Source organism: Cricetulus griseus, chromosome 6 (assembly GCF_003668045.3).
Source record: "Cricetulus griseus strain 17A/GY chromosome 6, alternate assembly CriGri-PICRH-1.0, whole genome shotgun sequence".
NCBI lineage: Eukaryota > Metazoa > Chordata > Mammalia > Rodentia > Cricetidae > Cricetulus > Cricetulus griseus.
Window position 1 is genome coordinate 71,005,237 of NC_048599.1, and position 14,559 is coordinate 71,019,795.

Sequence of the window (14,559 nt, forward strand, 5' to 3'; positions counted from 1 at the left end):
TTTGATACCACTTTCTGATAAAGAGCAAGGGAGAAAGAAAATCTGGGGCCTTAGTAACTGAAGGTATGAACAAGGAAAAGTGTCAGAACAGGAGATAGACTTGAATTTGAAACTCCCCACCGGCAACCCCTAAAAAATTTAACTTCGGTACTATGACCAACCATCCTGTTTTGCAAGGAATAGGGAGCTCCTCAGAAGCAGGATTTCCAGTGCTAAACCTGACCGAGCTGAATGCCTTACCAGTGTATTTGATTAGGCCTCCCATCATTAAAAACACACAAAGTCTTTATGACATTTTCAGACCTAAAATGGTTCTTTTAATGCCTTCTCTAATCATTATTAAAAATACTAAATAACTTTTTCAACTTTCTGTTCAAGAAAGACGAAGGGTTTGTGGACAGATGAAGACATGTTAATTGTTAGTTTTCAATCATCTCATCTGTCAGTATAATCAAGAATCTGAGCAAGAAAGGACCCACATTCTACACTAAATTTTGGTCTACTAACTCCAGCTGTGCTTTGATTTTCTTTTCTTAAGTCAGATAGGATTACTTTTTTTAAAAGGAAAGAAAAGAAAGCCCTATGTCAGAAGCAAATTCAAAGAGATGCTTCTTAGAGAATCTGGTAGCAATCTTGTTGGGGTTTATAGATAAGGACTAAAGCTAAACCTCATTAAAGTGGGCAAGAACCCAGCTCTAAAGTAGGTGAGCTTCATAATGATGGCAACTGACTCTTACTTATTTTTGCCCCTTACATTGGCACCTTGCAAAAAAAGATTTGTCGTAATTGCAGTTTTAATAAGTCATAGTTAAAGACAACACCAGTGACTTGGTGCTATTATTTATCTATGAATAAACTGATGTCTGGAGAAGGGAAGTTGATGAGAATGGGTACCTGGAGAAGAGCTGGACACAAAGTTAAGCTGAGATGAACCACATTAAGTGGGAAAGGAAAAATTCCTTAATTAAGGTGAGACAATACCCATGGCTACCAGTAGGTCATACAAAGAAGACAAAGGGCACTCGTATTTATCACTAGTCTCCACAGATCTTAAATAAGAGAAAAGAAAGTGAATGTTGAGGAATCCAGAGCAAATAAATGTGTAATGCTTCAAGTAGGAAACACAAACTCACTATAGAGATGCACCAAAACTGCCATGACATGCTGTAGTTTTCCAAAAATCAAGGGAAATTTTAGGCTCAATATCTCACAAGTACTTAACTGTTACTCTAAATTTCTATTTAGACAAGGGCTAATGTTTTTAATGCAACCAAATAGAACATGTTGCAGTCAAGGAAGATACTCAAGCTCCTACAACCTACCAGGGGCTGTCATAATGCTAGGCCATCAACCTGGAAAGCAACAGCAGGCTCTTTGATGACTAGGTAAGGCTGAGGCAATGGTGAGCCACATTCCTGACAAAGCAGACTTTCGTACTCCCAGAATGACCCAGGTTTATCCTATCAACACATGATCAAATGTACTGAACCAATCAATAGATCAGACAGAGAGACAGGTAGTAAGTAGGTAGACAGAAGACAGGCGGTGATAGATGATTGATAGAAAAATAGTAGTAGTTAATATATAGAGAAAAATAACAGATATAAATAGAAAATATTATCAACAGACAAATAGATAAAAGTGATAGATATTGATAAGTTAAAATAACAACAAATTTATAGAAATATATCTATAAATATATACTAATTGTTAATAAACAATTACACAATAAAAACAAGTAGATAAAATATAATAGATGCTAGGTGGGTAGTGGATGGTAGAAAAAAAATAATGAATGATACATGTTAGACACAGATAGCAAAACATAGTATAGATGATAGATTATGTAGATAGATAGATAGATGATAGATTAGCTATAGATAGATAAATAGAAAGAAAGGATGATGAAAGAGGGAAAGAAAGAAAAAAGGAAGAGAGAGGGAGAGAGAGAGAGAGAGAGAGAGAGAGAGAGAGAGAGAGAGAGAGAGAGAGAGAGAATAATAGAGGCTCTATGAAATGGAAGAAAGAAATGAAGGAGTTAGGGCTGTCACATAGAGCAGAAACAATTTTTCTAGATTGGAAAAGGAGTAACATAACAAAGGACAAGAGGCTTCCTGTGGGTGCAGGAAACTAAACTAGCTCAGAGCATAGGATTATCAGAGCAGAAAATGTCACAGCTGTGAGAAACAGCTAGCTCAAAGGCACTGGCACAGAAGGGCCCAGGGGCTCTCAGGTGAGAGGAAGCCAAGCTGAGTGGTAATGAAAGGGAAAACCCACACTGGAGCCACCTGGGAGGAGCCCAGCATTCCCAAGCTGGAGTCCAGTGACAGGCTGCACAGCTATCTAGGCTGCCATTACAAACCTCTTTTTTGTTGCTCTTGTTGGGAGTTTTTATGTTTTGTTTTTCTTTCCTCTTTTCCCCCAAGCGAAAGAAACACAGACACAGACACAGACACAGACACAGACACAGACACACACACACACACACACACACACACACACACACACACACACACACGCAACACACACAAACACTTTGCCCCTACAAAGTTTTCACAGCTAGATCTAAGACCAGCTCTAAGCTTACGTGATATAAAAACTATCTCAGCATTCAGTTTACCAGTGGACTCCTGTGGGCAAGAGCAAATAAGAGAATGTCTGCGTAGCCAAGTGATGGCTGAGCTCTCCACTCATTTCCCAAGGAATCTGGGCAGAGCAGCATTCACTGTGCCTCACTGGAAACAGGATCCACAGAGTTCTCTGAGATCCTGTAATCCAAATATCAGCCTGCCAAAGCAAGCTAAAAGGATGCTAAGCTACACCATGCACAAATTTTATAACATATTTGAAGAGAATAAACGGAAACAATAAAAAGAGTATTTGATGCATAGACACATTTATTGCTCAGAAAACCTTTCATATGAACAAAGAAGACATACATAGTCCCCTACGAACCTCTGTCTCGCACTCTGTCAGAAGTCCCTCACAATCATGAGCAGATTCTCATGGAAGGCAGCAACAAGTTCTCAGAAACAGCTTAGCACTAACCATCTGCAAAGATGTTTTCCTTCTTTCTTTTCTTTTTGTTTTTTGTTTGTTTGCTTGTTTTCAAACCTGCTGTTTTTGTTTTCCTATTTTGCATAAACTTCATCACAGGTACTTTAAGTGGCTTTCTAGGACATCTTACAAAATACCATCCCACTATTTACACTAATATCCAGGCAATCAAGGAAAACACCATTTTGTTTAATTAATGTTTCTAAATTGGAGAGGTAGGTGTGTGTGTGTGTGTGTGTGTGTGTGTGTGTGTGTGTGTGTGTGTGTGTGTGTAGGTGGTGGGGCTATTGTTATTTTTTTAAAAAACACAAAACAATTACTGGAAGAAAGAGCTTGTGACTTGGGCATACCCTGACTTCAATTCTGCCAGGAGTAAAAACAGTCAACAAAATCTTAACCTCCTTTCCCTCTCAACTACACAACAGAGTTCAAAGGGATTCAGTCCAGCCATGAAAGACCAATGTTAGACATTGGAAGGGGTCTCATAAAGAATGGGCACCAGGCCTTGAATAAACAAGAGAGATGGTGACCTTCTGCCCCTTGCCTTGAAAGCCTGGCACTTGTGCAGTGGAGGACCAGACAAAAGTTTGTGTGTGACCAGGTGCTTTGACGTCCTTGCCTCTAGGTTTCTCCTATACTTCCTTCTTAAATAGCTAAAAGCTTGACATGTATTCCATAGCATCAGGAGTGAAAGAAAAGTAAAATTCCTGAGACCAACTGCTCCACTCTCCTTTAACCCTTTGTTCCCCATATTGTTCAAGTCTTGCATAATGCAGTCCACATTTCACTAACAACAGGAGAGACAATGGATTTAGCATAGCTGAACAATTAGTTCCAATTAGGCTGATTTTAAAGGTTTAGTGGGGTGAAGTGTAAGAAAATATTGGAGAAATTTTAAAGAAATATTACATCATGGAAGTAAACAATACACGGTAAAGCAAAATGAACTAAGGGTGAGATGACACTGCCAAAATTTGCTGTGTGGCATTGGGAAAATATCTTACCCTCTCAGTTCATATCTATAAAATGTGAGTGACTTATCACAACCCTTCAGAGGTGCTGAAGACCTAGTGTACTTTTGTGGCTGAATGTGCTGTAAAAACTTGAATAGTTTCACAGATGCAAAGGGTTTCTCCCGGGCACATTTGAAACCACAGATACCCATCTGTTTCGGAAATCATTGACTTCCACTCTCCCTAGCAAAATTCGGACGGAATAGTTTCCTTTCCCTTTGCTTCTCTTTTCTTGATTGTTATTATTTTTTTTCTTTTTAACATTCAGGAGAAATACTTACATATGTACATGTGGCGGCTGGAATCTGCTCTGGTTGATGTTGTAGTGTGTGAATGCCTGGGTGGGGTTTGAGCTATACTCATCCACCGTTATGGTAACTTTGCCTTGAGAAGGAATCCCATGTGCCATCCTTCCTCCCTATAGGCATGAGCAATTCACAACTCTCTGGAGCAAAAGCTGGAAGCAGGCATGGTGTGTTTCAGCCACCCTCTGAGTCCAAGGATCTACTCATCAACTCTGCTGTGCGTTCTAGAAGAAAAAACAAAACAAAACAAACCATATATATGTGTGCATATATATATATATATATATATATAATATATAACAATGAGTAAGGCAGTTCTGAAACACATTAAGAGTGGAACCTAGATATAATTATTGGCTCAGAAAAAAATCTGAATCGCTACTCTTTCCTCGTGGGTATAACTGTTGCCTATTCTTTGCTGCATGTCCCTCAGAGTGGACTCTATACCCTTTATGGCATCACTAGATGCTAGTGAATCGTCTCAATGGAGTTCAAACTAAGAATTCCTCTCTAATTATAATTATGGCACTTAACGTGAATTGTAAAAGTGCCAAATCCACAGTTGCCATGGTGTCTAGCTATAAATGGTTTGTGCTGGAAGACTCCACCAAGCCTTCCCTGCTAATTGAAATATTTGGATCTTACAAAATTGGTATCACATTATACAATCACTTGAAATCTTGATGTTTGGATGATCCACAGTACACAATGACAAATGCAAACTCAAGGTTCTGTGCTCATTAACAGACACTGGAGCCTAAGGACAGAATGTATATGCTGCACTCGTTACATATAAGTTTGTCTTGCAGACACTTTCTTAAATACACAATGCCTGGTAGACACACCACCTTCTCTCTGGCTAACCGTGGAGCATTTTCTTTCAGTACTCTAGTCACTCAAGGGAAAGCCAGAGGCTCGAAGGTCTGGTCCCTAACTTTGTAACCCTGACCACTCTCTTCCCTCCTGAAGGGAGCTTTTAGGAAGGACAGTCATTACATCTGTGGCCTCATTCTTGGTGTTATGTAATTCTTGCTAGCTGGTCTTATGTTCTTAAGAAATTTTCAGCAGTTCCGATTCTTTTCATGTCAGTGTATTATATTAGTTGTCAGGGGGTACAGAAATGAAGATATCTGTTTTGGTGGCAGATGTTCAAAGATGGAGGGAAGCAACCCATTGCATGGAAGCTGTCGCAATCAATGATCAATTGGAGGAAGTAGGAGGCACCACACACTCAATGGCTAACCCTTGGCTAACCCACATTCTTCTCTAAACACCCTGCATCAGAATTCATTCGCCATGTACACTATTAAGTTCCAGAAATCTTAGCTGCTATCTCAAACAAAAATATTTAGAATAATAAGATTAGCTTGAAATTTGGCATGAAACACCTTAAAATATTGAACAAAAGGCAGATGGCCTGCGATAGGCCATTTATTTTATTATTTTGCAACCTGGGGCTCCTGTAGTCCTCCATATGCTTGCTGGGTTAAGAAATTCCACAGAGTTCTACTCAAATGATTGGTTTTTTTTTTTCATATTAGCATATTAGTAAAGCAAGCTAGGATACACCCACCTGGCCTGTGTTCCCAGAACATTCCCATAGCCAAGGAAAGGAGCCCCTGGTGTTGTGGCATTTTTAACAAAATGTCTCCTTGGGTTCTCTTTCTTCTTCCTGACTTCATGGGAGTTGTGACTCCGGTAAGCACCAGTTGATAGGCGATCTGGTTAGTAGGATTAGCTAAGTCAAATCTTGCTCTGCTCCTCTGGTGTAAGATATCTATAAAGAACTGCTTAGGAATCATAATGTAGCAGTTTTCATACTAAGTTTGCAGCTGTTTCCTTAATTTCCCACACAATTATATTTTACTGTTATTTTGCATAACAGTAAAACACAACACCTGCTTCAAATTGCAGTCCTGTTCTAAGTGCTGTAATTCTCTTTTGAGACACAAAGTACCGAGACACAACTGAAGCGCGGGGCTGCATAATTGCGTGGTGCTGAAAAGTAAATACAAATGAAAACATCTTCCTGTTACAGAAATGACTGTCATTAAAAAGAATGTTAGCCATCAAAGCACAGAGGGGGAAAATACACATTTTCAGAATACGAGAACTTAGTGTTTGCATAAATTAGAGAGTGGTATAAAAATTACTTAGCAATCCTATTTTCCTTCCATCAATGTCTATTGTGTGAGGTGCAGAACATTTCAGAGGCACCAGAAAACAAATTCATGTCTAGACCGCTGTGACCTCAGAGTAAGAATCTGGACCCCTTGCCCAGAAAGACTAAATGTTTGGGGAGAAAACTTACTAATTAAACTAAGAGAGTGTAAGCCAGAAATAAAAGACACCCTGAGTATTTACAGTGACTTGAAGTGGTTAGAATGGCACCCTCTCATATTGAAGCCAAGACAAGGCAGAACTTACATGACAGATTCCCACTTCTAAAGGGTCCACTCCATCCTAAAGTCACCCTACGGATTTTCATTTTCTGCCAGGAAACACCTATGTCTCTTTGCAGCTCTGCCTCCAGCAAGGCAAACAATATCTCTCCATCAGCAGCAAGCCCAGACCCCTGCAATTCTGAAGGGCTAAATGGGTGGCTGGCATCTCATTTGAATTCATCTTTGCCTTGTTCCCTTTCAAATGTTTTATCGAAACAGTGCACCTGCCGGGTCTATCTTCTTTAATCTGCAGTCCTTTGAAGGAAATGTCAGACTGAGGCAGAGAGCTTCAAAACTTTCACATTACCTTTGCAGAAAAGTCAAGAAAAGGCTTTTTTTTTTAAATGCTATGTTCAATTCCACCCATACCTCAAAATGAACATATCCTAAGACTGGTGTGTGTGAGGGTTTTGGGGGTGTGGAGGCTCTTGGTCACAAAACCATGAGCAGAACCACTAGGCTTCACATGAGATTTGGGGGAAAGCTTGAACTATTCGAGAATCCCATCTTAACCTTCTAAGAAGCTGCATGACATTGCCTCAGATCTTCAGGCTGTAAAACCCTCCCGACCACAGTTAAAGGGAGAAGCTTTCTTCTTTTAATTTTATACTCCAATGCATTTTATCCGCAAACAAAGGAACCTAGTACAAGATGCCAAAATGCCTAAAGAAAAATCTAAACAGGACTGTCACTGCCAAGCAGTCACATTGGTGTTAGAGTTTCAGGAAAAAAAAGAAAAAAAAAAAAAAAAGAAAAAGAAAAGCCCACGTGAGCCATTGAACATTTCCTAGACAGCAGTCACTTCTGTCCCTTAGGCTGCAAGACTGTAATTTTTTTTCCAGGAACCCACTTGGAAAACCTCTTAAAGTCTGTTGGCAAGGAAGGGATTAAAAACTGAAGGCTTAAATAACTGTCTCCACCTCCTAGACATCAGAAGTCCGATTTTACCTAACTTTGGAAGCAACAATTTCTGACCTCTCTACTCATGCGCCGTCCAAGCCAAGCCCAGGAGAAATGAACCCTGGATTTCACTTTCCTTGTTTAAATAAGGATGCTCACTTTAATCAGAAAGATAGCCGCCCCACCAACTGGGTGGAGAGACATTGGAACTCGCCTCTAGTCCAACCCCGCCAAATTTCATTCTCTCCTCCCTCTGCCTCAGGGATCCAGAACCTTCTTAACTCATGCTCCTACTCTTTTATGCGCATTTCCAGTTACTCATCCCTACATGCGGGAGCGATGCCCACACGCCTTCCCCGCGGTTGCTCCGCTATTTTATTTTTCTGAGATGCTGACAAAGTTCCACGTGCCTCTGTCCACTAAGCTCTGTCCACTAAGCTCCCTCCCTTCCAATAACACTTACACCTGAACTTGTCTCCAGCACTGCTGACACCCAGCTGGCACATTCTTTCGGAGAGGGAGGGCACGACTTTTCTCCTGAGCCTCTGACAAAGCGTGGAGTCTATATATGGTGGGGCGAGGGGGGGGCGCAGAATTCTCTACTTTGGATTGGTTTGTTTGTTTTAAATCTAGGGTGGGCAGATGGGGAGGGGGCTACAGCTACTGCACACACACGCACTCACGCGCGCGCACACACGTGCACACACACACACACACACACACACACACACACACACACACACACACACACACACACACACACACACACGCCCTGCCCTGTCAGCTCTCCCTGCCTGGTCCTGACCTAACTCCCTCTTCATTCCTCAGGCGCTGAGTACCCGGCTGCCACAGTCACCGCCGCGGAGGCTCTAAGGACTCTAGATCGCTGTCCCAGGGTTGGCTAAGCATCTCACTCCATCTTCCTCTCTCCCAGCCGGAGGACCTACTAAGGACCGCTGTAGAACTAGGGCTCTGACACCGTGCCATCTTCGGTGGGGCAACACAGCCCCTGGTCTGGGACATAAGCCTCCCGAGCGCGCTGGTATCTCTGAGCACACAGACCGGAGCCCGTGTCTGCACCAGGAACAGCAGCTTCCTCGCTCTGTGTCCCGGTGCTGCCAGGCGCCTTCCCCGGAAAGGCTGGAAAGCTAAGGGACCCGGCCATCAAGCTGGAGGGGGTGTGGAAGCCACCTCCTTGCTCCCTCTTTGGAAGTCTTTCCCTTCCAGTTAAAGTTATGTTTGTTTTCCCCCACCCTGACCTGTTAGTGTCTGTACCATCACAAATCAATTACACATTTTTCATGACCCGCATTCGCTCTTAATTCCTCGTGTGTTGGGGGGTGAGCTATAAATCAACTCCACTGATCATTTTTTCACGCTATTTGCTTGCTGGGGAAATTTCAACGCCCTCTAGAACCTTTGGGGTTTTTTGTTTTTTTGTTTTTTTAAATGCTCCCTTCACCTCCTAGGCCGCAAATGCCCGAAATTCGAAAGATTTTTTAAAGACAACCTTGCCACATGTAAATGTAAATAGAAAAAAATTAAAAAGAAAGAAAAACCTAACTCTTGCTAAGGTAGAAAAGAAATTGGGCGGCCACGGTTACTTTTCCACGCTACCGTACCCCGCCTCCCAGCCCCCTCGCTCTGCAGGCTGCGATCGCCGAGACCGGAGAGTGAGGTCGGGGAGCGGGGGCCGCCTAAGAGCTCCGCGCGGGAGCGCTGCGCGCGCGGGCGCCCCGAGCACAAAGCTGAGCCGAGCCGTCCGGCCACTGCACCTGGCCCGGGGCCGCCGCGGGCGCACGGGGCTCGGGCCGACACAATGCACGCGGGCCTAGGCCGGGGCAGTGGCAGAGCACGACCCCGGGACTTTCTAGTAAACAGATCTCGGACTCCCCGGCCCCACCCCCATCCCCGCCGCGGGGCTTCGGCCGCGGGCTTTCGCGGACACCCTCCCTCGCCCCCGTCCCGAGAAATCGGGGAGCAGGAGGGGGCAGGGAGGTGGCGACCCCGAGAGGTCGGTGGCCGAGGGCTAGGGGGAAGGGAGAACAGGGAGCAAGATGGGGAGTGGGAGGGAGGACAGCTACGGAAAGAAATTCCTTCTCGCTGGGGGGTTTGCAAATCTGCTCTCCCCGGGTCCTCGAGTGCTTACTCGGCCAACCTCAGGGTCGGCGGGGCCGCCGCGCTCCGCAGCCCCCGCGCCCTCGCACGCGCCTCTGACAAGGCACCTCTCACCCGGGCTCCGCTTTGTGTGTGCATTTTTTTTCCCTTCCTCTCGCGCCCGGCACCGGCCGCCGGCCGCCTCCTCCCCCCTCCCCCGCCCTCCGCCTCCCTTCCCCGGGCGGATTACCTTTCCCGGGCTGTGCTCCGGGTCTCCGGGATGCCTTCAGCGCCCCGTGTGCGGGCGAGCCATCGCCGAGTCACCCGAGCCGGCTGGGAACAGAGCTGGGGGCGGCAGGGGCGAGGGGCGCGGGCGGGCCAGAACCTTCGACCCCGGAGGTCCCCGCCGCCGATCCAGGGCCCAAGGGGGTCGCGGGGGCGCGGCGCGAGCGGGACGCGGGGTCGCTGCGGGGGGAGATGGAGAGGACCAGAGCAGCCTCGATGTGGGGAAAGAGCGAGCGAGGGGGCGAGGAGAGGCAGCGAGGGCGCGGCGAGCGAAGGGAGCGCGAGCGGTGCAGTGACAGGGACTGCCACTGGGGTCAAAGGAGCACAGCTCCAGGAAGCTGGGCCGCCCAAGCGCCGCTCTCTCTGAGCTCCCCGCCGGGACCCCGCGCCCTGCACGCCCCTGCGGTAGTTCCGGCCCACTCGAAACCCCCACCCGCGCCCTGAGGCCGCGGGGTTTCCAGGAGAGGAGGGAGAGCGGAGGGCGAGGCCCGCAGGCTGCTGGTGCTCCTGGGTCAAGCAGGCGGCAGGAAGCTGAGATGCAAGTTCATCACCATGTGTGATCAGCTTTAAAATGATAGGGGTCGAGGAGATGGGGGCGGGCCACGGAGCGCCAGGAAAATAGGGGAGCCCCCCCAGATGGGCGTCTTCTGCAAAGAGAACACCAAGCCCCCGCCCCCCACTCGTGAACCTGCCAGGCTCTGTCAGAGGTCCTGGCACAGCTCCAAGGCGCAGAACTCGCTGCAGGGGCAGGAGAAGCGGCTGGGGCACAAGGATCACACCGAGGGGGACGACCCTGGGGTCCCTCCACTGCTGCTCTGAGGCTTTCTTGTGGGGGGTATCAAGGCTCCCCTCTCCTCAAGCTTCTCAAAACGCCACACACACACACACACACACACACACACACACACACACACACACACACACACACACACACACACACACCTTTGACTCTGCAATGTTCTTGAAAAAGAAAAGGCCAATCCAAAAACAAGGGTTTTGACCTTCAAGAATTAAGACAGGTTCGGGATAAGAAGGTGAAGTGAGGCAAAGGCTTAAATTATTTCCATTTTTTTTTGTCCTCCTCCCTCCCCTTTGCATCACATTTTCCCTCTCTCAAAGACTGCACTTTAAAAAATCAGTTTAAAATCGAAGTTACTCCTATTTTCTCAGCTACTTTGGAAACCCGGATTGGGCAGGGGAAGGTGGAACACTAGGAATTGTATGCAAAAGGGGGAGAAGGGTAGGGATGGGGAAACCTCTGAAATACTGGGACGGTATTTTAGAAAGCTTGGTTGGCGTGGTTGTCTGAAAGATGAGGTGGCCTTGTGAAGTTATGCCACTGTCAGAGCTGAAGGATTTGGAAGGCAACCAGCTCTAATTCCTTTCTAGGAGTCAGATTAAAAAAAAAAAAAAAATCTGCATTCTCCGAAGGCAACTCCAGTGTGTGTGCACGAGAGAAACATTCTGTGGCAACTGACTAGCCGGCCTGGCTGAAATTATATCCCCTAAAATTGAAAAGGAGTCATTTCAACCTGCTCTGTCGCCTCTATGCTGAGACTAATTGGTTACCAGGGTAGGGAGGGGAAGGGAGGAAGGAGTCCCTATTTAGGAAAAAAAGATCAAATGGAATTCGCTTGAAAATATTTCCTTTTACAATGGACTTTCCTGACACTTGAATTTTAAGTGACCCATCTCTTCTGTTCGGGCAGAAATGAAGGGGAAATGGGCTGGCTGATGTCTTTTTATTGTACAACATGCCCAAGTGTTCCTGCTTGTCTGATGTGCTGAGAGGAAAGGACAGTGCCTTCCCTTGGCCAGCACAAGTCACAGCAAGTGACACTGACATTAAAGGATGCCAAAGGTGAGGTGAAGGGCCACTTTCATATTTTGTTTTCTTTTGTTTTTCAGCCCAACCATGAACACTAACTAGAATCATGTTGTTGTTTTAAGTTATTGTTTTTGTTTGAGACGAGTTAGCAGTACACTCCTCTCGTGTAAATAGTTTGAATTCTAAGGCTGTTTGACCTGATAATCACTCTGCACCACTGCTGCTTACACTGTAGTCAGTCGAAACAATCAGACTACTTTGAACATGGTTCAGGATCTAAATATGGGCACACAGGCTGTAAATAACAGTATGTTATAATTTACTGGCACCTTTTACAGGATATTTAATGTGTTTAAAAATCAAGTGTGTGGTTCTTTACAAAGTTGATGGAAGTTTGTATCATTTTATTGCATAAGGGAAACTGAGGGAAATAATATTTAAAACAGAAAATTTCAATATAAGAAGAAATCAACCTTATTGGGTCCCTGTTTATAGATCAATTATCCAATAATGAGCAACTTGTATATGGGTTGAGAATTTGATTTGCTTTGAGTTGCTAAAAAAAAAAAAAAAAAAAAAAAAAAAAAAAAAACTGGAGAAGTGTAAGTGAATTTAAATAAACCAAGAGCAAGAGGAAGTCACTTTTCAGGTAATTCTCTTTATGTGGATTTGAACTTACATTTTGAGACATTATCCACAAATATATAGGTGCATGCCCTGAACACTTACTTGAAAATGACTGAGTGCCAACCACATCCATTTCCTAATGCTCATTATAAACCCTGAAAAATATCTTTTCAGAATGCATTTAGGAAAGAAAATGAGAGAAACACAGGAGAACATTGGGTAGAGGCAAATGATGCTTCCACTAAAGGTTCAATACTTTTTGGACTAAGTGCTCAGCCTCCTAAGAAAGACTCTGGAAAAAGAGCCAATAAAACCTGGGCTGTCCTGTGGTTCTTTTAAAGGAATAAAATCATTAAAACTATCAATAAAACCTCAGCTGTCCTGTGGTTCTTTTAAAGGGATAAAATCATTAAACTATCATATGCATTTGGAAAATTTCAGTGAAATTATATAAATCTCATGAAGGAAAACTACAGCTATGTTCTCTCCTTTTGTCTTTAAGCTGTCTACATTTTTAGTAAACATTTTCCAACCAAGTCTAGGATAAGCAACACTAGAAATGAGAGAGCTCTGTATCACTGCCTCTGGGATAAAATAAAAATAAACGCTCAGCCAATAAACTACTTTTTAAAAATCCTGAATCCCCATGGTTCACACTTTTTAAAATTGTTTCAGTATTTTTGTTGTAACCCGTGCCCAAAGTTGACGAACTATGCCTTATATTTCTCGCTACCCTCCATGCTTATGTACTGTGCACATAGACACTTGGAAACAGTTGTTAAATGACTACATGAGTCAATAAATGAAAAAGCAAAGGAGAGAACGCATCAATGAGCAAGTCAAATACACAATGAAGAAAAATCCATGCCAGATCTGCAAGAAAGGAAGTGATGTCATAAGGCTGGCTTTGGGAGGAAACAAAACTTTCAGTGTAGCTAAAACAGTTCAGTTTAAAGGATTTTGCTAATGTCTCTAGAAATATAAGACTAATTTACAAAATTGTTTTCTCAGTGAGAAACTGAAGGCTGTGCTATGTCCTGCCCATTTGAAGGCTTTTCTCTTTAAATACAGTAGGATACCAAAATAAAAAGAAACTTGAGCGAAACTGGTGCCTAAATATTTACAAAGATAGTTTGTCAAGATATATTCTCAAATGAAACCTATATGGCTAATCTGATCCTTGGATATATCTTTTTGTGATACATTCAAAATAAATATAAGAATAATTTGGGGGTTCGTTTTATTTAAAACTTACTTTGGTTAACAAAAATATCCATGGCTGAGAAAAGATTGGAGACACACTAGAATGAATGAAATTTTACTTCATGAAATAAGTTTCATAATGAGTATACTAGAAAAGGTAAATTTGATTTAGCTCTTCTGGCAGCAGAAATAATAACAGACAAGGAAGATAAGAAAATTTTAAGAATTTACAAAACATTAATTCTTTCCATTTTTAGTAAATGATGTCTAGCATATATCGGAAAAACTATTATATTTACTATTACATATGCTGGCTATACATATTATAATTATGTTATTTATATAATACAGTATATATTTGCATTATATTTATATATTTACTACATATAATGAGCTACACAAATATTTCTACAATAACTAGTTATTTTATGGTGTCAGGAGTTGAACCTTGTGAATATGAGGCTATATCTAAGTGTTAAAATGGGGGCATTTAATGGATGCTGAGCATGGGTTGGTTTGTTTTCAATTTTAATATCCATCCTAACAGACTCACATGATTTTTCTTATCAGTTTTTATGTACTATACTAAGTCTATCCACATGCCATGGGTCCAGTTTTGGAAAAACTGTAGAATTTAGAGATAATTGGGAAAGACTTATCATGGGGAAGGAGTACCGTCTCACTGAAGATTATTTTAATCTTACAAGATGGGTAATGTGGAAAAACCATATAATCTGGCAAATAATAGCTATGAGGTTTTTCCAAGATAGATAATTCAATTTGACAAGGTAGCATTGTTT

The 14,559-nt window shown here is 43.3% G+C and overlaps 1 protein-coding gene across 1 annotated transcript in view; it reads right to left on the bottom strand.

The window, feature by feature from the left end:
• The window catches only part of Mpped2 (metallophosphoesterase domain containing 2), a 170,867-nt gene extending 166,388 nt beyond the window's left edge, over positions 1-4,479 (bottom strand). Inside the window, exon 1 of the mRNA XM_035446332.1 lies at positions 4,352-4,479. Coding sequence (XP_035302223.1) covers positions 4,352-4,479 — 128 coding nt within the window. The remainder of the gene's footprint in view (positions 1-4,351) is intronic.
• Positions 4,480-14,559: the final 10,080 nt, after the last annotated feature.